General features: G+C 42.3%; 2 protein-coding genes across 6 annotated transcripts in view; one reads left to right on the top strand and one right to left on the bottom strand.

Moving 5' to 3' along the window:
* arhgap17b (Rho GTPase activating protein 17b) overlaps positions 1 to 7,024 on the top strand; it is a 29,660-nt gene extending 22,636 nt beyond the window's left edge. Inside the window, exons 17-21 of one of the 4 annotated variants that reach the window (XM_030058008.1) lie at positions 478 to 771; positions 1,486 to 1,607; positions 3,336 to 3,746; positions 4,561 to 4,612; positions 5,368 to 5,455. In XM_030058008.1, the coding sequence (XP_029913868.1) occupies positions 478 to 771; positions 1,486 to 1,607; positions 3,336 to 3,746; positions 4,561 to 4,568 (835 nt within the window). In that variant the 3' untranslated portion in view covers positions 4,569 to 4,612; positions 5,368 to 5,455. Of the gene's footprint in view, positions 1 to 477; positions 772 to 1,485; positions 1,608 to 3,335; positions 3,747 to 4,560; positions 4,613 to 5,367 lie in introns of all 4 variants that reach the window. The other 3 variants (XM_030058009.1, XM_030058007.1, XM_030058010.1) reach the window with 3 other exon arrangements.
* A 46-nt stretch (positions 7,025 to 7,070) lies between these two features.
* On the bottom strand, positions 7,071 to 14,050 carry slc5a11 (solute carrier family 5 member 11). Of its 2 annotated transcripts, none has more exons than XM_030058012.1 (14): positions 13,979 to 14,050; positions 13,660 to 13,764; positions 13,491 to 13,550; positions 13,289 to 13,393; positions 12,944 to 13,049; positions 12,638 to 12,718; positions 12,345 to 12,550; positions 11,702 to 11,837; positions 11,313 to 11,420; positions 11,007 to 11,157; positions 9,467 to 9,635; positions 8,494 to 8,709; positions 7,893 to 8,076; positions 7,071 to 7,794 (listed from the first exon to the last, which is right to left on the bottom strand). In XM_030058012.1, the coding sequence occupies exons 1-14, from the start codon at positions 14,045 to 14,047 to the stop codon at positions 7,571 to 7,573; spliced, it is 1,920 nt and encodes a 639-aa protein (XP_029913872.1). In that variant the 5' UTR covers positions 14,048 to 14,050; the 3' UTR covers positions 7,071 to 7,570. The 2 variants fall into 2 exon arrangements, with proteins under 2 accessions (XP_029913872.1, XP_029913873.1); XM_030058013.1 differs by having other exon boundaries at positions 7,071 to 7,768; positions 7,942 to 8,076.
* Positions 14,051 to 14,532: the final 482 nt, after the last annotated feature.

Raw genomic sequence — 14,532 nt, 5'->3', positions numbered from 1 at the left:
TTTTGCTGCAAGGGAAACCATTTTGAAATTGTTGCAATAGGACACCATTTTTGTCTTCAATTATGTTTCTGCCTTTGGATTTATTGTACTTTTATGTTGTCTCTTTTATTTCCCATTAAAGCTTAGGCCATACTGTAGGTTGCTGCCTTTATGTGTTGTGTGGGTTTCCTCTGTTGCATTTTGTTTGTATGGTGTGGCATCTGTCTCCTCTGTCCCCTGCAATGAAGTAGAAGTTCAAAGCTCTTCTAGTTCAAAGGTCTTTGTCATGTAGTGCTTTGGTTTTATGTCGTCTTTTGGTTCAACTGGTTTCATTTAACTTGGGGAAGTGGTGTGTGTCTCTCTCCCGCCATCTCTGTCTTTCTCCCCCTCGCTCTCCCCCCCTCTCTCATTCTCTCACTCTTGATGGCGTGGTGGACTCTGATGTGATGGTGTGTGGTTTGTTCTCCTGAACTCTCTCCCCTTTCCCCCCCTCCCTAGCACTGTTAACAAACAGCCGGAGCCCGCCCCGCGTAGAACCTCTGTAAATAGAAAGCAGCCGCAGCTAACCTCACCCACCTTCCAACCCCCACTGCCCCCTCTGGAAGCCTGGGGTCCCGCCCAGCCTGAGCCGCAGCCCCAGGCTCTGTCCCCGGCTCTGTCCCCGGCTACAGAGGCTGAGCAGCCCAGCCTAAGCAGTGCTGGTAGTAGTGGTGGTGGTGGTCTAGGTGGTGGGGTCCAGGTAGCCACAGTGCAGCCTCAGGTTGTAACCCAGCTCAGCACTGAGGAGAGCAGGTAAGGGGGAGCGAGCTGAGATGGCATCCCTACTCCACCGCCTGCTCACAGCCAATCAGCAATCTGGAGCTCACCTGCCCTTTATGTTTGTCTTTACTTTGTCCTGTGTTTGACTGGTCTTTGATTTTACAAGTGCAGGCAATCGTGATATTCTCATATTGGAAATGATTAAACTAATGCACCATGCTAATGAATTAAGAATGTCATGCAGAGGAAATCATGTGTTGCTTTGTTTACAGGCAACTTTTATCCACCCCCCTTCTTGATGGGGTGATTGTCCAAAATCAATTTATTTGGATCGTGTACCCGAATTCCTGCCTTCCTTCCTTCCTGCCTGCCTGTCAATGCGTCTGTCTGACGTCTGTCTGTCTGTATGACTACTTTGTGGTGTCATCTGATCTTGCATGTAACATAATTGCAAAGTTTTAAACAAACCGTTTCTTGTTCTGTTTTTGCATCCCAGTGTCTATCTGAAACTAATTTAAAAACAATTTAATTTAAACAATTTTGTAATAAATCATTCATCATTCCATATGTAATAACCATCATTTAATGCAGTTGCCATGAAATTAGCCCTTGAATGAAATTATGATGTAATTTTTTTTAATGTTGTGCATGAGTTTTTCCTGTATTGATGGTGGACTGATTTGTTGGAATGTGAAGCACAGGTGAGGTGTTGATGGATTAACATTTGGGTCCACTGTATTTCCACAGCCCGGCCCGTGAGCTCACCTCCACCCCCCCTCCCCAGAGGAATGGTTCAGTCCATCTTGCAGTAGGAACCCCCCACTCTCAGGGCGGGTCCAGAGGGCCCAGTCCACACATGCTGCGCAGAGGTGAGAGAATGCATTCAACAACCAGCGTCTGAGGCATTCCTTTTGAAGCTCTAATATTAATAGGGTCACTCATCAACATTATTTCATCAAGTAAAAAGTTGGCTCTATTGGCCCCTGCATTGTAGAGATTATAAATCAATCTCTTCAAACTGGTGTTGTCCCAGTTTTCTTTAAAAAGGCAGCAGTGGAACCTAAATTAAAGAAATCAAACTTGGATCCTGTTGATTTAAAAAATTGTAGGCCCATTTCAAAGCTCCCTTTTCTAGCTAAAATTCTGGAAAAGGTAGTAGCCGAACAATTAAATGCCTTTATGGATGAAAATTCTTTTTTCGACACCTTCCAATCAGGCTTCCGTAAAAAACACTCCACTGAGACTGCCTTAACGAGAGTTTCTAGTGATGTCCTGATGGCAGCAGACTCTGGTCAATTTACAGTCCTGGTACTGCTAGATCTCACCGCTGCATTTGACACGGTGGATCGTAAAATCTTATTAAATGGACTGAGAGACACTTTTGGGATTACTGGTACTGTCTTTGATTGGTTCAGGTCTTATCTGACTCCATGTCAATCAGTTTTTATCTAACCCGACAGTTCTAGCCTGTGGGGTCCCACAGGGATCAGTCCTTGGCCCTTTTCTTTTCTTGCTCTACATGACCCCTCTTGGACAGATAATCAGTGAGTTCAGTGATGTCACTTATCATCTATATGCTGATGATGTACAGCTCTACTGCTCCTTCAAGCAGACTGAGCTACATAAATTAGATAACTTAATTGCCTGCTTGACTGCCATCAAAAAATGGCTAAATAACAATCTCCTCCAACTGAACTCTGCCAAAACTGAAACACTGATTATCGCCCCAGACACTGCCATTCCCCTCATAAAGCAGCACTTAGGTCAATTAGGTCTCTCTGTCCAACCTAGCCTACGAAACTTAGGAGTTGTGTTTGACAAGGACATGTCATTGGACCACCACTGTAAACAGTTGGTGGAAAAACTGCTTTTATCACCTGCGGAATATCGCTAAACTGAGGTCCATGATCTCAAAACCTGAAATGGAGATGATAATTCATGCCTTTGTTTCATCTCGTATTGATTATTGTAACACTCTTTTTATGTGTTTTAACAAAAAGGCTGTATATCGTCTTCAGACTGTGCAGAACGCAGCAGTAAGGCTCATAACTGGTTCTAGAAAAAGGGATCATATCACCCCAATTTTATATTCTTTACATTGGTTACCAGTTACTTTTAGGATCCATTTTAAGATTTTAGTTCTTACTTTCAGAGCCCTCCATGATCAAGCTCCTTTGTACATAACTGAGTTACTGAGACCCTACTCTCCCTCACGTTCCCTAAGGTCATCAGATCAGAAACTCTTGATGGTCCCCCGCACCAATTTTAAAACGTGAGGCAATCACTCTTTCCAGGCCAGTGCCCCTCGCCTCTGCAATGCACTCCCAGTGACCTTACGTAGCATAGAGTCCACTGAAGGTTTTAAGAGAGAACTTAAAACTTATCTTTTTAGACAGGCTTTTCACTGTTGACGTCTCTGGGGCCTCTGTGAAGCTACTTGCTGTTGTGCCGTTGTATGTTTTCTGTTGTTTATCTCTGTATTTTATTGCATTTTGTTTATGCTGTAAAGCACTTTGTGATTGTATCTAGGAAAAGTGCTCTATAAATAAAATTTACTTATTTACTTACACAACTTTTTGTTTTATTGTTTCCTGCAGGCACCAAGAAACAAGCCCCAGCCCCACCTAAACAAGCCAGCCCGTACGCATCCCAGCCCAGCAACCAGACACCTGGTTCCCCTCACCACCCACCCATAACCCCTCGACGGCATCCTGGTAAAGAGAGCCCCATTCATGCCCCCAGTCATCCGCCCCCTCAACCTCCTCAAGCCCACCAGGCCCAGGGAGAGTCAGAGGCCTCTCCCCCCAGCACTCCCACCCCGCCTGACACTCCTCCTCACGATGGACCACACTCCAACCCTCTCTCTTCCTACCACTCTGGATCTCTCCCTCGCCCATCTAGGCCAGCTCCCAGGCCGCGACCCAGACCCAGCATGCCACCGCCCCCACAGCCAATGACAAATGATAATGGTAATGACATCTGCAACTCCGCCTCCAAGATCATAACAGGTATAGTTTTTGTCCTTTCTGCCTCAACTGGCCTTTCTTCAAAAATAATGGGTATGTGTTAGGGGTAATAATACACCATAGTGCGCAATGGTCATTGAGGTAAATTGCTGATTATGTAGACCCTCAGGGAAAATGTTAGTCTTTAAATAATAAAAATACCAACAATGCTTAAAAAGAAACACTGTAGTATAAAAGGAGATCTGAGGAAAGGAAAATGCATTCAGCAGGAGGAAGGAAGGATGATTAAATTTCAGTCTATTAATGTGTTTTCTCCTTAAAAGCCATAAATATTGGAACAAGAAGCCCTAATTTGTGTATACTGTATGTGTGAGTGTGCGCGCATGTGCACGGCAAGCATGTGTATGATAGAGTTTCTCTCCACTTTGGCTTTGCCACTACAGTAGTGTTGTAGCACAAGAATAACGCGCTCTGTCTACGTAGTAAGCACTTTTCTTGCAGGTTATTTTAATGAAAGAGAACCCATTTTGAGTCCTCAATACAATCCAATGATAATTCCAGGTGGAATTATCTATATTTCATTCAAGTCTGTTATAAGATTGCTCAAACATCAGTAAGAACAAACCTTTCATCGAAGTTTGTCATGGTGTCTGTATGTAAGCATTACAGTGGTTGAAGTTACATGCTTATGAACGCCTGCTGATACTGTCTGACAGTATTGGGTGATTTCAGTCACTTTCTCTCAAGGCAACATGTATCATTCTGGCTTATGGTTCCGCTGCCTCCTCTAGTGCCTCACACACTAAATGTAATTGTGGTGATCTAAAGCATGATGGGAAATATGTAAATATTGCAGATGTCTGAGCTGCCGGCCTGCCTGTAAGATGAGATATGAGAGGCAGGTAATGGTAAGGATCTGACTGACTGGCTGATGCATTGCCCTTGCTTCCCTGTCTGCTGCATGTGTGTCTGGAAAAAATGCAGGAGTGCTGTGTGCTGGTATGCGTTGCTGGTATGCGCTACTGTATGCATACAATATACATATATATATATATGTATGTATGTATGGTTAGATGGGTGGATGGATGGATTTGTGCATTTGTCCTACACTTTAACACCACTTTCCAACAGAACTAACATACATGTATCTCCCATTCTGTCCATTATGCTGAGGTTGGGTGGCTTTTGGCTCCTAATACCAGTCTGTGCCAACTAACACGCTCCAAACCTAACTTACCTGTTATAGACAGTGCACTTTTATTCTCTATGTACATTCTTTAGCTCTATTTAGAAAGAAAATAGGACTTGTAGCATCTCAAAATTAACACACCAAGGATACTCTCAACACTACATTGAAGAAATATATTTTAATTGGACTCCAAATGTGCTGCTCAGATAGCACAGTAAACATAAATAGATAATAATGGCTAGATTAACAGAGAGAGCAATCCTTTGTGTCTTTTATCAAGTGTGGAGAGATGGCATTTGTGTGTGTGTGTGTGTGTGTGTGTGTGTGTGTGTGTGTGTGTGTGTGTGTGTGTTTGCTCCTTTTGTTGGTTTGAGGTGTGGTGTGTGTGACTGGTTGGGTCTGTTTGATGGCTTGAGGTATCTTTGAGCTTTTGAGATTTCATTGCTCACTTGCCACCGTAATCCCCCCTTTTAGATGGAAGCGTGATCATTAAGGGGATTGGACGAGCCCTCGTCCCTGAAATTGTCTTGGACCAACAAGGGGAGAGCTCTGCTGGTCATGAGCCCGCCCCTGCTCCGGCCCCGCCCACAGACCCTGGCATCCAGTCAGAGAGCACCGTTCTGTGAGGAAGGAGGGATCACTGTAGCTGCCGTCAAAAACTGCTCTCCTTCACTCTGTTGGTCCATGCAACAGATTTTATCGTTCAGACTCAAAGATCAAGCATGAAGCTCAAACACCAGCCCTTCACGCTCCATCTGCTTTGGGTGCCAGCGCTGTTTGGAAATCTCCCCGTCTTCTCCTCAGTAATGCTGGGAATCAACCCTGGACCCTCATCAGACAGTGGTGGTATTAAACCACAGAAACCCAGTGCCGCCATTACATTCCATATTAGACTCATCATCTAACCGCCTTTGCTCAATATGCTGTATATCCTCGCTGGACATGTTGAGTTTGGACTGCAGAGCCTTGGTAGACACTCGGCCTAATAGGACTGAACCATTTAACATGAACAATATAGCCACTAAACTCGAGTGCTGGTGAAGCTCTCAAGGGGCAAGCTGCCTCCTGCATCAGCACAACAGATGTAACGTTATGAATGTCTGTCAAAACAGAAATCTGGATACTGCAGATTTCACTGTGAATCTAGTCTATACAAATCTTGGCGCCATGTAGACCTGATAACTAGTATTTTTGTATTCAGCACACTTGTGTGGAGGTATTAAGGTGTCAGCCTGCCTTTTAATAGAAATAGTAGATGTATTTATCTTGAGGCAGAATGAGAGGCATTTTACATTTGAAACAGCTTGATAGTTTCATATGGTTTAATGTAATGATCAGCTTAAAAGGGCTTTTGTGTAATTGCCATAGCTTTATGACCATACTGTGCTTACCAATTATGATCAAAGGACCAAAGAAATAACTAGCATTGGCCAAAGAAGAGATTTTTTTTTTTTTTTTTTTGTAAAGCAGTTCAGTTTGAGATTTATACGATGGCTGCTAGTGACCACATGATTTGACAAAAGTGCAATATAGTAAAAATCCATCTTATGATGTTCCCTCTCCACAGCATATACCCAGTTGTATTTGTTGTTATTTCTGACAGTTTCCCCCTTATTTCACTGTATATGAAGTAATCTGTCAGCACGGGTTTATTTTCCATCTGCAATTTATTCAGTTCCCAGTGACCTGATTTGCCAAGCTGAAAGTAGCAGTGATGCTCAAAGAATATCTTCTATTAATGAAAAGGATTTGTTGTTAATTTTTTTAAGAAATAAATTGTGATGATGATAATATTTTCAATACATTCTTTATAGCTGATCATTCCTGCTCAGGCTCAAATCTACAACCAAACATCCCCAAATAATAAAATTCCTTTTTGTGATATATTTTACCAAAGTAATGATATTGACAATCTGTGCTCTATTGGGGTAATTTTCATCACTTTGATTTTTGCTTCTTATTTCTTTACAGCACTTTTACCTTGTTTTTCCTGCACATGCTTTATAAACCAAAGAGTGAGCATTTTTTTTCTTTTTTTTATATGCGCATACTTTGTTCATATCAAAGGAGAATGGTTTTGGCGTCATTACTCTTGATATTAACAATTAAAGAGCAGAAATTTGTGAACACATCTGCAGTGTTTATTTCTATCAGTTCAATATCTTATTCTTTTGTCATTTTGTTAAATTTGCATTCCATCATACAACAGAAGTTCAGAAGTTGAAAAAGGCTTCAACACTTGTTTTTAATGTTTTGCTTTGTTTTCTCTCCTGTAATCAGTGGTCATTCAATATTTGGATACGGCTCAAATATAACAAACTACATTTCCCAACATTTTCTTAGGTGAAAAACCTAATTTTACGCATTATCAATGTTGTGTTTGTGTTTTAAGTAAATCTGACTGGTGGTTTTTCAAAATATTTCACAAAAAAAGAAAAGTATCACTTAACATTGATTCTAGGATAATAAATAATGTCTCTGTTTGGTGGCATCTCAATTTACAGTGTCAGCTTTGTGACAGAAATGAGCAGCACTGCTCTCTTATATACCGTGAGAACAAAACATTCAGATCTATACATAATCTTTTAGAAAACCTAAAAACCAAATGTCCGCTATAAGAGTGCCAAACTCTGCCACCCTCATTAATGTCACTCACTTGATTGTGCAGAATCACTTGTCAAGCCCAGTAGCCAATCAAGAAAAATGCTACAGCGAGGCAGATGATAAGGTTGGTGTTAACAACATGTCGCAGACAGGGCTCTTCTTCTAGGGAACAAATTGCCTCCTCGGGTGAAGGAGGAGGTGTAGGACTGTTTTCTGTCTCTGTCCGTCTCTCCATCCCGCACAGCCAGTAGATGGCAGACACCAGTCTGGACTGGCTCTGGACACTGGACTCTGAGGCTGCAGGGAGGAGGGAGAGAGAAAATGTCAAGAGGAAAGTGTGCATATCTACAAGACATACGTTTTCATTGTTTCTGAAAGGGTGAACAGAAACCCACCTCTCTCCTGATGGCATGATTCTCTATTGCTTTCCTGTACTCTTTCCACATCTGCTGGCTCCTTGGTCCCTGTGGTTATCATCTCTGATGCTTTCCCATGTCTTTCCATGGTGAACACCTGCTCCTGCTGCTCTTTGGGCATCTCCACCAGGTCAAGCCTTGTGAACCAGGTCAGGCGGCTAATCTGCTCCAACAAAACATGACGTGGTGTTCTCCAAAAAGTTATCAAGAATTTAGAAATTCAGAGTTATTTTCCCACAGATGTTGACAATTTTTGTCATGCTACAATGCACAATGTGTATGGCTTGCTCCCGGGCCACAATCGTGTCAGATGTCAATTACTATGAAGAAAAGGTTATAGTTTTCAGCTGGATACATTATTTGGTTGATTGAGTTCAGGGTCAACTTTCAATGATAATCAAATCACTTTCACAAGTACATTTGAATCACTGACCCAAACAAAAAGCTTCCTATCTAAGTTGCCACTGCCAAGATGAGAATATATCAATTTAAAAAACAACAAACAGACTACTACCCCATAAATTATTATAGACTTCATGGTCTGATTTATTGGCTTCTGCCTGCTGCCCATTGCAATCACCTGCTCTGGCCTGGGCTTCTCTGTTGCCAGGCTGACGATTACCACCACCAACAGGGTCAAGACGGACAGCATGGTGGAGAAGTAGAGATAGTGGACGTGCTTCACCACCCCAGGCCTATCATCTTCTTCGTTGCATGGGGGAGAAGGGTAGATGAAATCTAACACCATTCGGCAGCAGCCCACCAAAAGACCAAGAGCCAAGCCACAGAATGCACCCTGCAAGTGGGAAGGAGGAAGAGGAAGATAAGCAGACTGACTGGCATACAGACCCAGAAACATGAATAAATTCCCAGTCACACTTACTTTTTTCAGTGCAACGTTCAGCATCCAATCATGATTGGACACATTAAGTGACAAGTCTGGATTTGCAAAAAATTAGGTTTTCCTCACAGTGCCATCTGATCCTCAAACCAGATATAGGAGTAGTAGAATACCATTTACATTATAAATGAAATAAGACATTTTGATGTAATCTAGCTACAGTGCACATATAAGGAATGTAAAGACATTGAGGGAGACAAACGGGCATGATGCAGATAGTGATTCAAATAAATACAGGAACAGAAGACATATGACAGTGACACGCTGATAGAAAACCATTTGAACCACATGAAGTGTAATTATTGTGATAGAAACAAATGATGTAGTTGCAGATGTTAATGCATTAAATAGATTGATAAAGACACTTAGATAGCCTATCGTCTACTCCAACAGTGTATTATTTGGTGTGTGTGTATTTCTTAGGAGTGATCTAAATTAATTCTATCACTGTCTCTCAACAGAATATAATGGGCCTTAGTTTGCAAGACTCTTGCATATACCACATATGCCTCAAATGACCTGATCCTACAGAGGATCACCTGTCACAGCTACCTTCTTTGGTACCTTATTTTTGTCCTTTTCACAGTATCAATAAATAAAAAAATCTGTCTGAACTTGATTTAGGGCAGAGTTTGAGGCGACATGGTATTACCTTCTCATTGGTCCTCTTCCAAAAGCAGCCCATGAGGAAGACTATAGAGACGGGAGGTTGGAGATAGGTGCTTATGGACTGGATGTAGATAAACAGCTGTCCGCCCTGACTGGCCTGGACCACTGGAATCCACAGCACTGACACCACCACCAGCACAAGCACAAACACCCTGCAGCACACACATGTTATGGAGACCTGAGAAACTGTGCCTGTTTTGGAGCTGCGATGGTGCAGGACAGCTCTGGAAAGACATCTAGGTCAAGGCCCACTGATGATCACAGGAAGACTGCTGAGAATGGGAAACGGCAAATATCCGGGTGTATATCATCTGAATGACCTGGTATTTTTGGTGCTTAGGTTGTGGTTGTGTGTGTGAGCAGGCTGGAGAAGAGATCCTGGAAAAGTCATCAGTCAGGAATAGGGGGGAAAATTGGAGTTGGGATTTGGGTTGGCATGACGCAAAGATGTAATCATTTAAAATGCAGTTTGGTCACTGATTTTATCCAAAGACCCCTGGAGGCCTTTTCATGCTTAAATTTTGAGAGTTGATGATTCCTGTGTGTGTATGTGTGTGTGTGTGTGTGTGTGTGTGTGTGTGTGTGTGTGTGTGTGTGTGTGTGTGTGTGTGTGTGTGTTTAGGATTTATGGCATTATAGCTGTGTTATACAGCTACAAAAACATGCTTGAATGTCTTCCCACTCTTTGCTATGCTGATGCTGAATCCATAGGTAAACAGAACTTACTCCAGTGAGTAACAGTGAAGGTAACAAAAAAATTGCCCAGAATTTGCTTAGGTTTTATAAAGATAAGACCTTGGGGGAAACATCAGGTGGCAAGGTGGCCAATTACGCAGAGAAGCTGTCGCATAACTGCAAAGTCACAGCTTCATCCTCTCCCAAAAACCAATGTGGCCATCAGCAGCCTGGATGAGTCCTGATTTCTGTCTGAGTGTCCTTAAGAAATCACCTGCTCACTTTCTAAATTTGTTTGAATGTCAACCAAATGCCAAAAATGTAATTGTGTTTCCAGGCTCGAGCCACTAAGCAATATATGTATATGTTGGAAACAACTCTATTTATGAGTGTGTCCAGTAGGTGATTTGTTATTTTTTTTAACACAGGGAATGGTCCAGTGGGAGTATCTCCCTACTCCCACACCACCAACACACACCCGAGTATACCTCCAAAAGGACACCATTGCAAGACGCCTTGATCATCTTTTACTGGATATATTAACTGGACTAAAATATTTTGATATAGAGATGGCTTGGTCTTGGGTGTATTTTCAGCAGCACAGACGCTACTGAATGATCCCAGAAATATTAAAGGAATATTATTGAATTACTACAGGCAGCAATATGTCTCTATGATCCCCTTGCTCTTCTGAGACTTCACGTTGCTACTAAACAATCCCTCTGCCCCTGCACTCTCTCTGCTACTAGGGGATGGAGAGGGGGCTGAATTGCAGGTTAATAAGGGGGATGTATTTTGAGGATGGAATGCCCCCTTATCCCCCCTCAAATTGCCTACTGAGTATGCACCTTCCCACGATCATAAGCTCCCACTCGGTGGAGCGGGGCCGCATGCACCTCCACAGGTCCATGGTGAAAATGGTGCTGGAGCTGTTGAAGATGGAAGTCAGAGAGGACATAAGGGCAGCAATCATCACTGCCATCATCAGACCCCGCAGACCTGAGAGGAAAAACACACACGTAGACATGCAAGCAGAATGGAGTGAAAAATGTTCTTTTAAGTATTGGTATGAGGAAGTTATGTGAAAGAAACAGAGAGGGGTGGGAAAAGAGACAAAGACAGGACAGGAGGTGTAAGAGGGGAGACTCTCTCACCTGCAGGCAGCAGCTCCATGACAAGTTTAGCATAGGCAATATCGGAACAGCCCACTGGGTTACCACAAATCTCTGTACACAACTCTGGGTCTCCACATGCCACCTCATCTACATATTAAAATTAAAACATCAACATGCACCCCACATTCTAATATCCACAGTATATCATCAATTTTTCACAAAATTTGTAGTATCAGTACTAAAAAGTCAATACTCTCAATAGTGACATAATGGAGAACTGGAAATTAACCAAATATTTTACATTAATTACCATCAGTTCCCATTTTTCTGTCCTATGGTGACAAGTTAGTCTATTTGTTGCAGAACAATGCAAATATTTTAAGCGTAGCTTTTGTTCAGCTGCCGACTTCTTAATAAGCATTTAATACCTGTGTATAGTATCCTGCTGATCATGCCAGGCAGCAATATGATGAAGAAAGGCAGAATCTTAAGGTAGGAGGCCAGCAGGGAGCCACCTTTAGCATGGGTCAGGTTCTTGGCAGCCAGGGAGCGCTGCACAATCACCTGCACACAGTCATCACCATCCCTCCTCAGTTAAGTAAAATGACCTTTCATTTAATGAGTAATTTAGAAATACAGTACTTTATGTACTGTAAATTCAGCATATACAGAATTCCTAATGAAAAAGGAAAACATATACTTGCTGTCACAATAGGTATTGTTGCAATGTCTCATTATGAAAAAAGTAGTAGTTGAAAAGTAGATTTTGCAAAATTGCCAACCTAATCACACCTACTCAGATTTTTTGTTAGACATAAGATTTGTATCCAGTTTTAGGTGCAAACGGGTCTATAAGATCTGAGAAAATACTTCAACATTCTTGTACACAAAGGTTTTTTGAGCAAGTGCATCGGAGAGAAGACATGTAAAAATCCTGAAGTGACCTGGTGAACATCCTGATTGAACCAAAACATTGTCTGATTTAACACGGTTCTAACTGCAAGCTTGAGACGGTGCAAAACAGGGTGAATTCTCAAGATTAAGACTTTATGCAAAATTCTCTTTCAGTACCTGATCAGAGCACCAGTACCACATGGAGGGGAGGGACATGCCAATGATGATCCCAGGCCAGGGCAGGTCAGAGTTCACTGGGTCTCTGAATAAACGGAAGGCATCATCTCGTGGGATGCCACAAGTGGAGTTGGGGACACGCACTGACGGGATAGCGGTGAAATAACCCTCCAGCATAGCGTTCCAGCCCCCAACCTCCACAAAGCCTCAACAGGGGGATAGAAGAATCTGGTATAGTGGAACATAAAGCACTAAGCATGGGAAGATGTCATACACAGTCAAATCTGACTTACTGAAGACCATGAGGGTGAGAGCTCCTGCCAGCATGATGCCAGTTTGTACAGCATCAGTGTAAATGACTGCAGCCAAGCCACCTAGGGTACAACACAGGACATGCAACTCACAAAACATTCTGTGATTTTCAAGGACAGAACAGACCACAGAGAACTTGTCGCTTGATGCTGCTTGTCTTTCTTTCTATCTGTCTATTTATATTGAGAGAAATCAGTGAGTGTTACAAGGACATGGACATGTGGCAGAGTAACATACAGTACTCTAAGATAGAAAGTTTGCAAAATGGAGAGGGAGAGAGTGGCTACCTGCTACAGTGTAGAGAGCAGTGATAAACAACAGCAGTATCACTGCAAGGTAGATATTCCATTGTAACGCCTGTTGTATGAACACTGCCCCGGCATACATGTCAACCTGCCCACATAGATACATACGCATAAACAAGTCGACATGGAACATAGCCCTGTATGGAGATACGTATCCAGACTTGTGCATTACTATTAATACACTAGACGATAAAATGGATATGAAAATAGACAGCAAAACAAGATGTAGTAGCTACTTCAAAACATACAAATTATTTTTCCCAATAAAGTACAGAAAGCACAAGTGGATTATTTCAGATTTGGCTAAAATGAATGAAATCCACTTACTGATATCTTAGTGAAGATGTAAATAAATAAGTACAAGACCGCTATAAATAATGGTATTCTCCTCCCACCAAATCGCTTTTGCAAATATTCGGGCATGGTGGTCACCTAGAGAAGAATATAGGACATAGGATGAATATAAGAGAATAGTGAGGCAGTGTGTGAACATCCATGTGTGTGTCTGCTGTATGTGTAGACCTCTCACCCCAGAGGCAATATAGATGGGCACAAAGAGCCATCCCAGCAGCAACACCATCAGCATGCCCTGTCAATCACCAAATACCAACACTTATGCAACAATGATCAATATCTCCTATCAACTGTGCACTGATTTGATATTAACAAGCTGTATGAGTTTATGTGCTATCTTTTACATTCCATTCATATGAGATGGCTCCAATGCCAGCTGCAGCTCCTGAACCTGCCAAGCCGATGAAATGTCCACTGCCAATATTACTGGCAAACAGAGAGGCACCCACCTACAGGTAGGCAAGAGAACGAGAATCATGTCAGTACCCTTTAATTAACTTTAATGCTACTAAATATTATTCCAGCATCTTCCTAGAAATATAGGATCCAGTTCACCCTTGCTACTTTGAGACTATAGCAGTCATTAAACCACTGGATCTTCCAGTATGATTATTGAACCTGTCTGCATGTTTTACACAGGAATCTTTATGGTGTCTGACTCACTGGCCACCAGGTCATGTTCTTCCCTGCCAGGAAGTATCCATCCACCGTGCTGCGCTTGGTCCTCCACATAGACTGGCAGAAATAAGGAGAATGTGGGCAATCCTCTTAATGAATGATACCTGCTATTACTGACAGATTTTATGGTTTGGTTTGTGTTTTTCAGCATGTATACAGCCCTACTTTCGATTATTCAAAACAAAATGCATCCATAGTAAATGAGTCAGTGCAATAGTATTTTTATTGCATGGTAATTAAAATAAAAAGAATATATCTGAAATATAGTTGACCTAAAGGTGGAAATTTATAGATGCTCTAGGATTGCATATACCTACTCTGTTGCTCAGGAAATAATGGTTACTTCATAATGCAAACACCTGAGAAATGCTTGTTAAAGTGTTGGAGTAGATTTGGGACAGTTTGTCCCTGCACTCACCCAGAGGCCCACAGCCAGCACTAATACAAAGTAGACTACCAGCACCACAATGTCCACAGTGCCCAGGGTGGTTTGGACCCCTGGGGAAGGGGACGAAGAAGGGAGCATACTGGTCCCTTGG

The sequence above is a fragment of the Myripristis murdjan genome, chromosome 8 (genome assembly GCF_902150065.1).
Source record: "Myripristis murdjan chromosome 8, fMyrMur1.1, whole genome shotgun sequence".
Classification (NCBI taxonomy): Eukaryota; Metazoa; Chordata; class Actinopteri; order Holocentriformes; family Holocentridae; genus Myripristis; species Myripristis murdjan.
This window is presented reverse-complemented; position numbering and strand designations above follow the sequence as displayed.

Excerpts from the sequence above, each read along its gene's own strand:
- slc5a11 (XM_030058012.1), bottom strand. The coding sequence starts at position 14,047 with ATGTGGAGGACCAAGCGCAGCACGGTGGATGGATACTTCCTGGCAGGG. Across the intron at positions 11,421-11,701 it reads CAGCAGGATACTATACACAG|ATGAGGTGGCATGTGGAGAC; the intron begins GTATTAAATGCT and ends TTTAATATGTAG. Across the intron at positions 8,710-9,466 it reads GGAAGAGGACCAATGAGAAG|GGTGCATTCTGTGGCTTGGC; the intron begins GTAATACCATGT and ends TCCCACTTGCAG.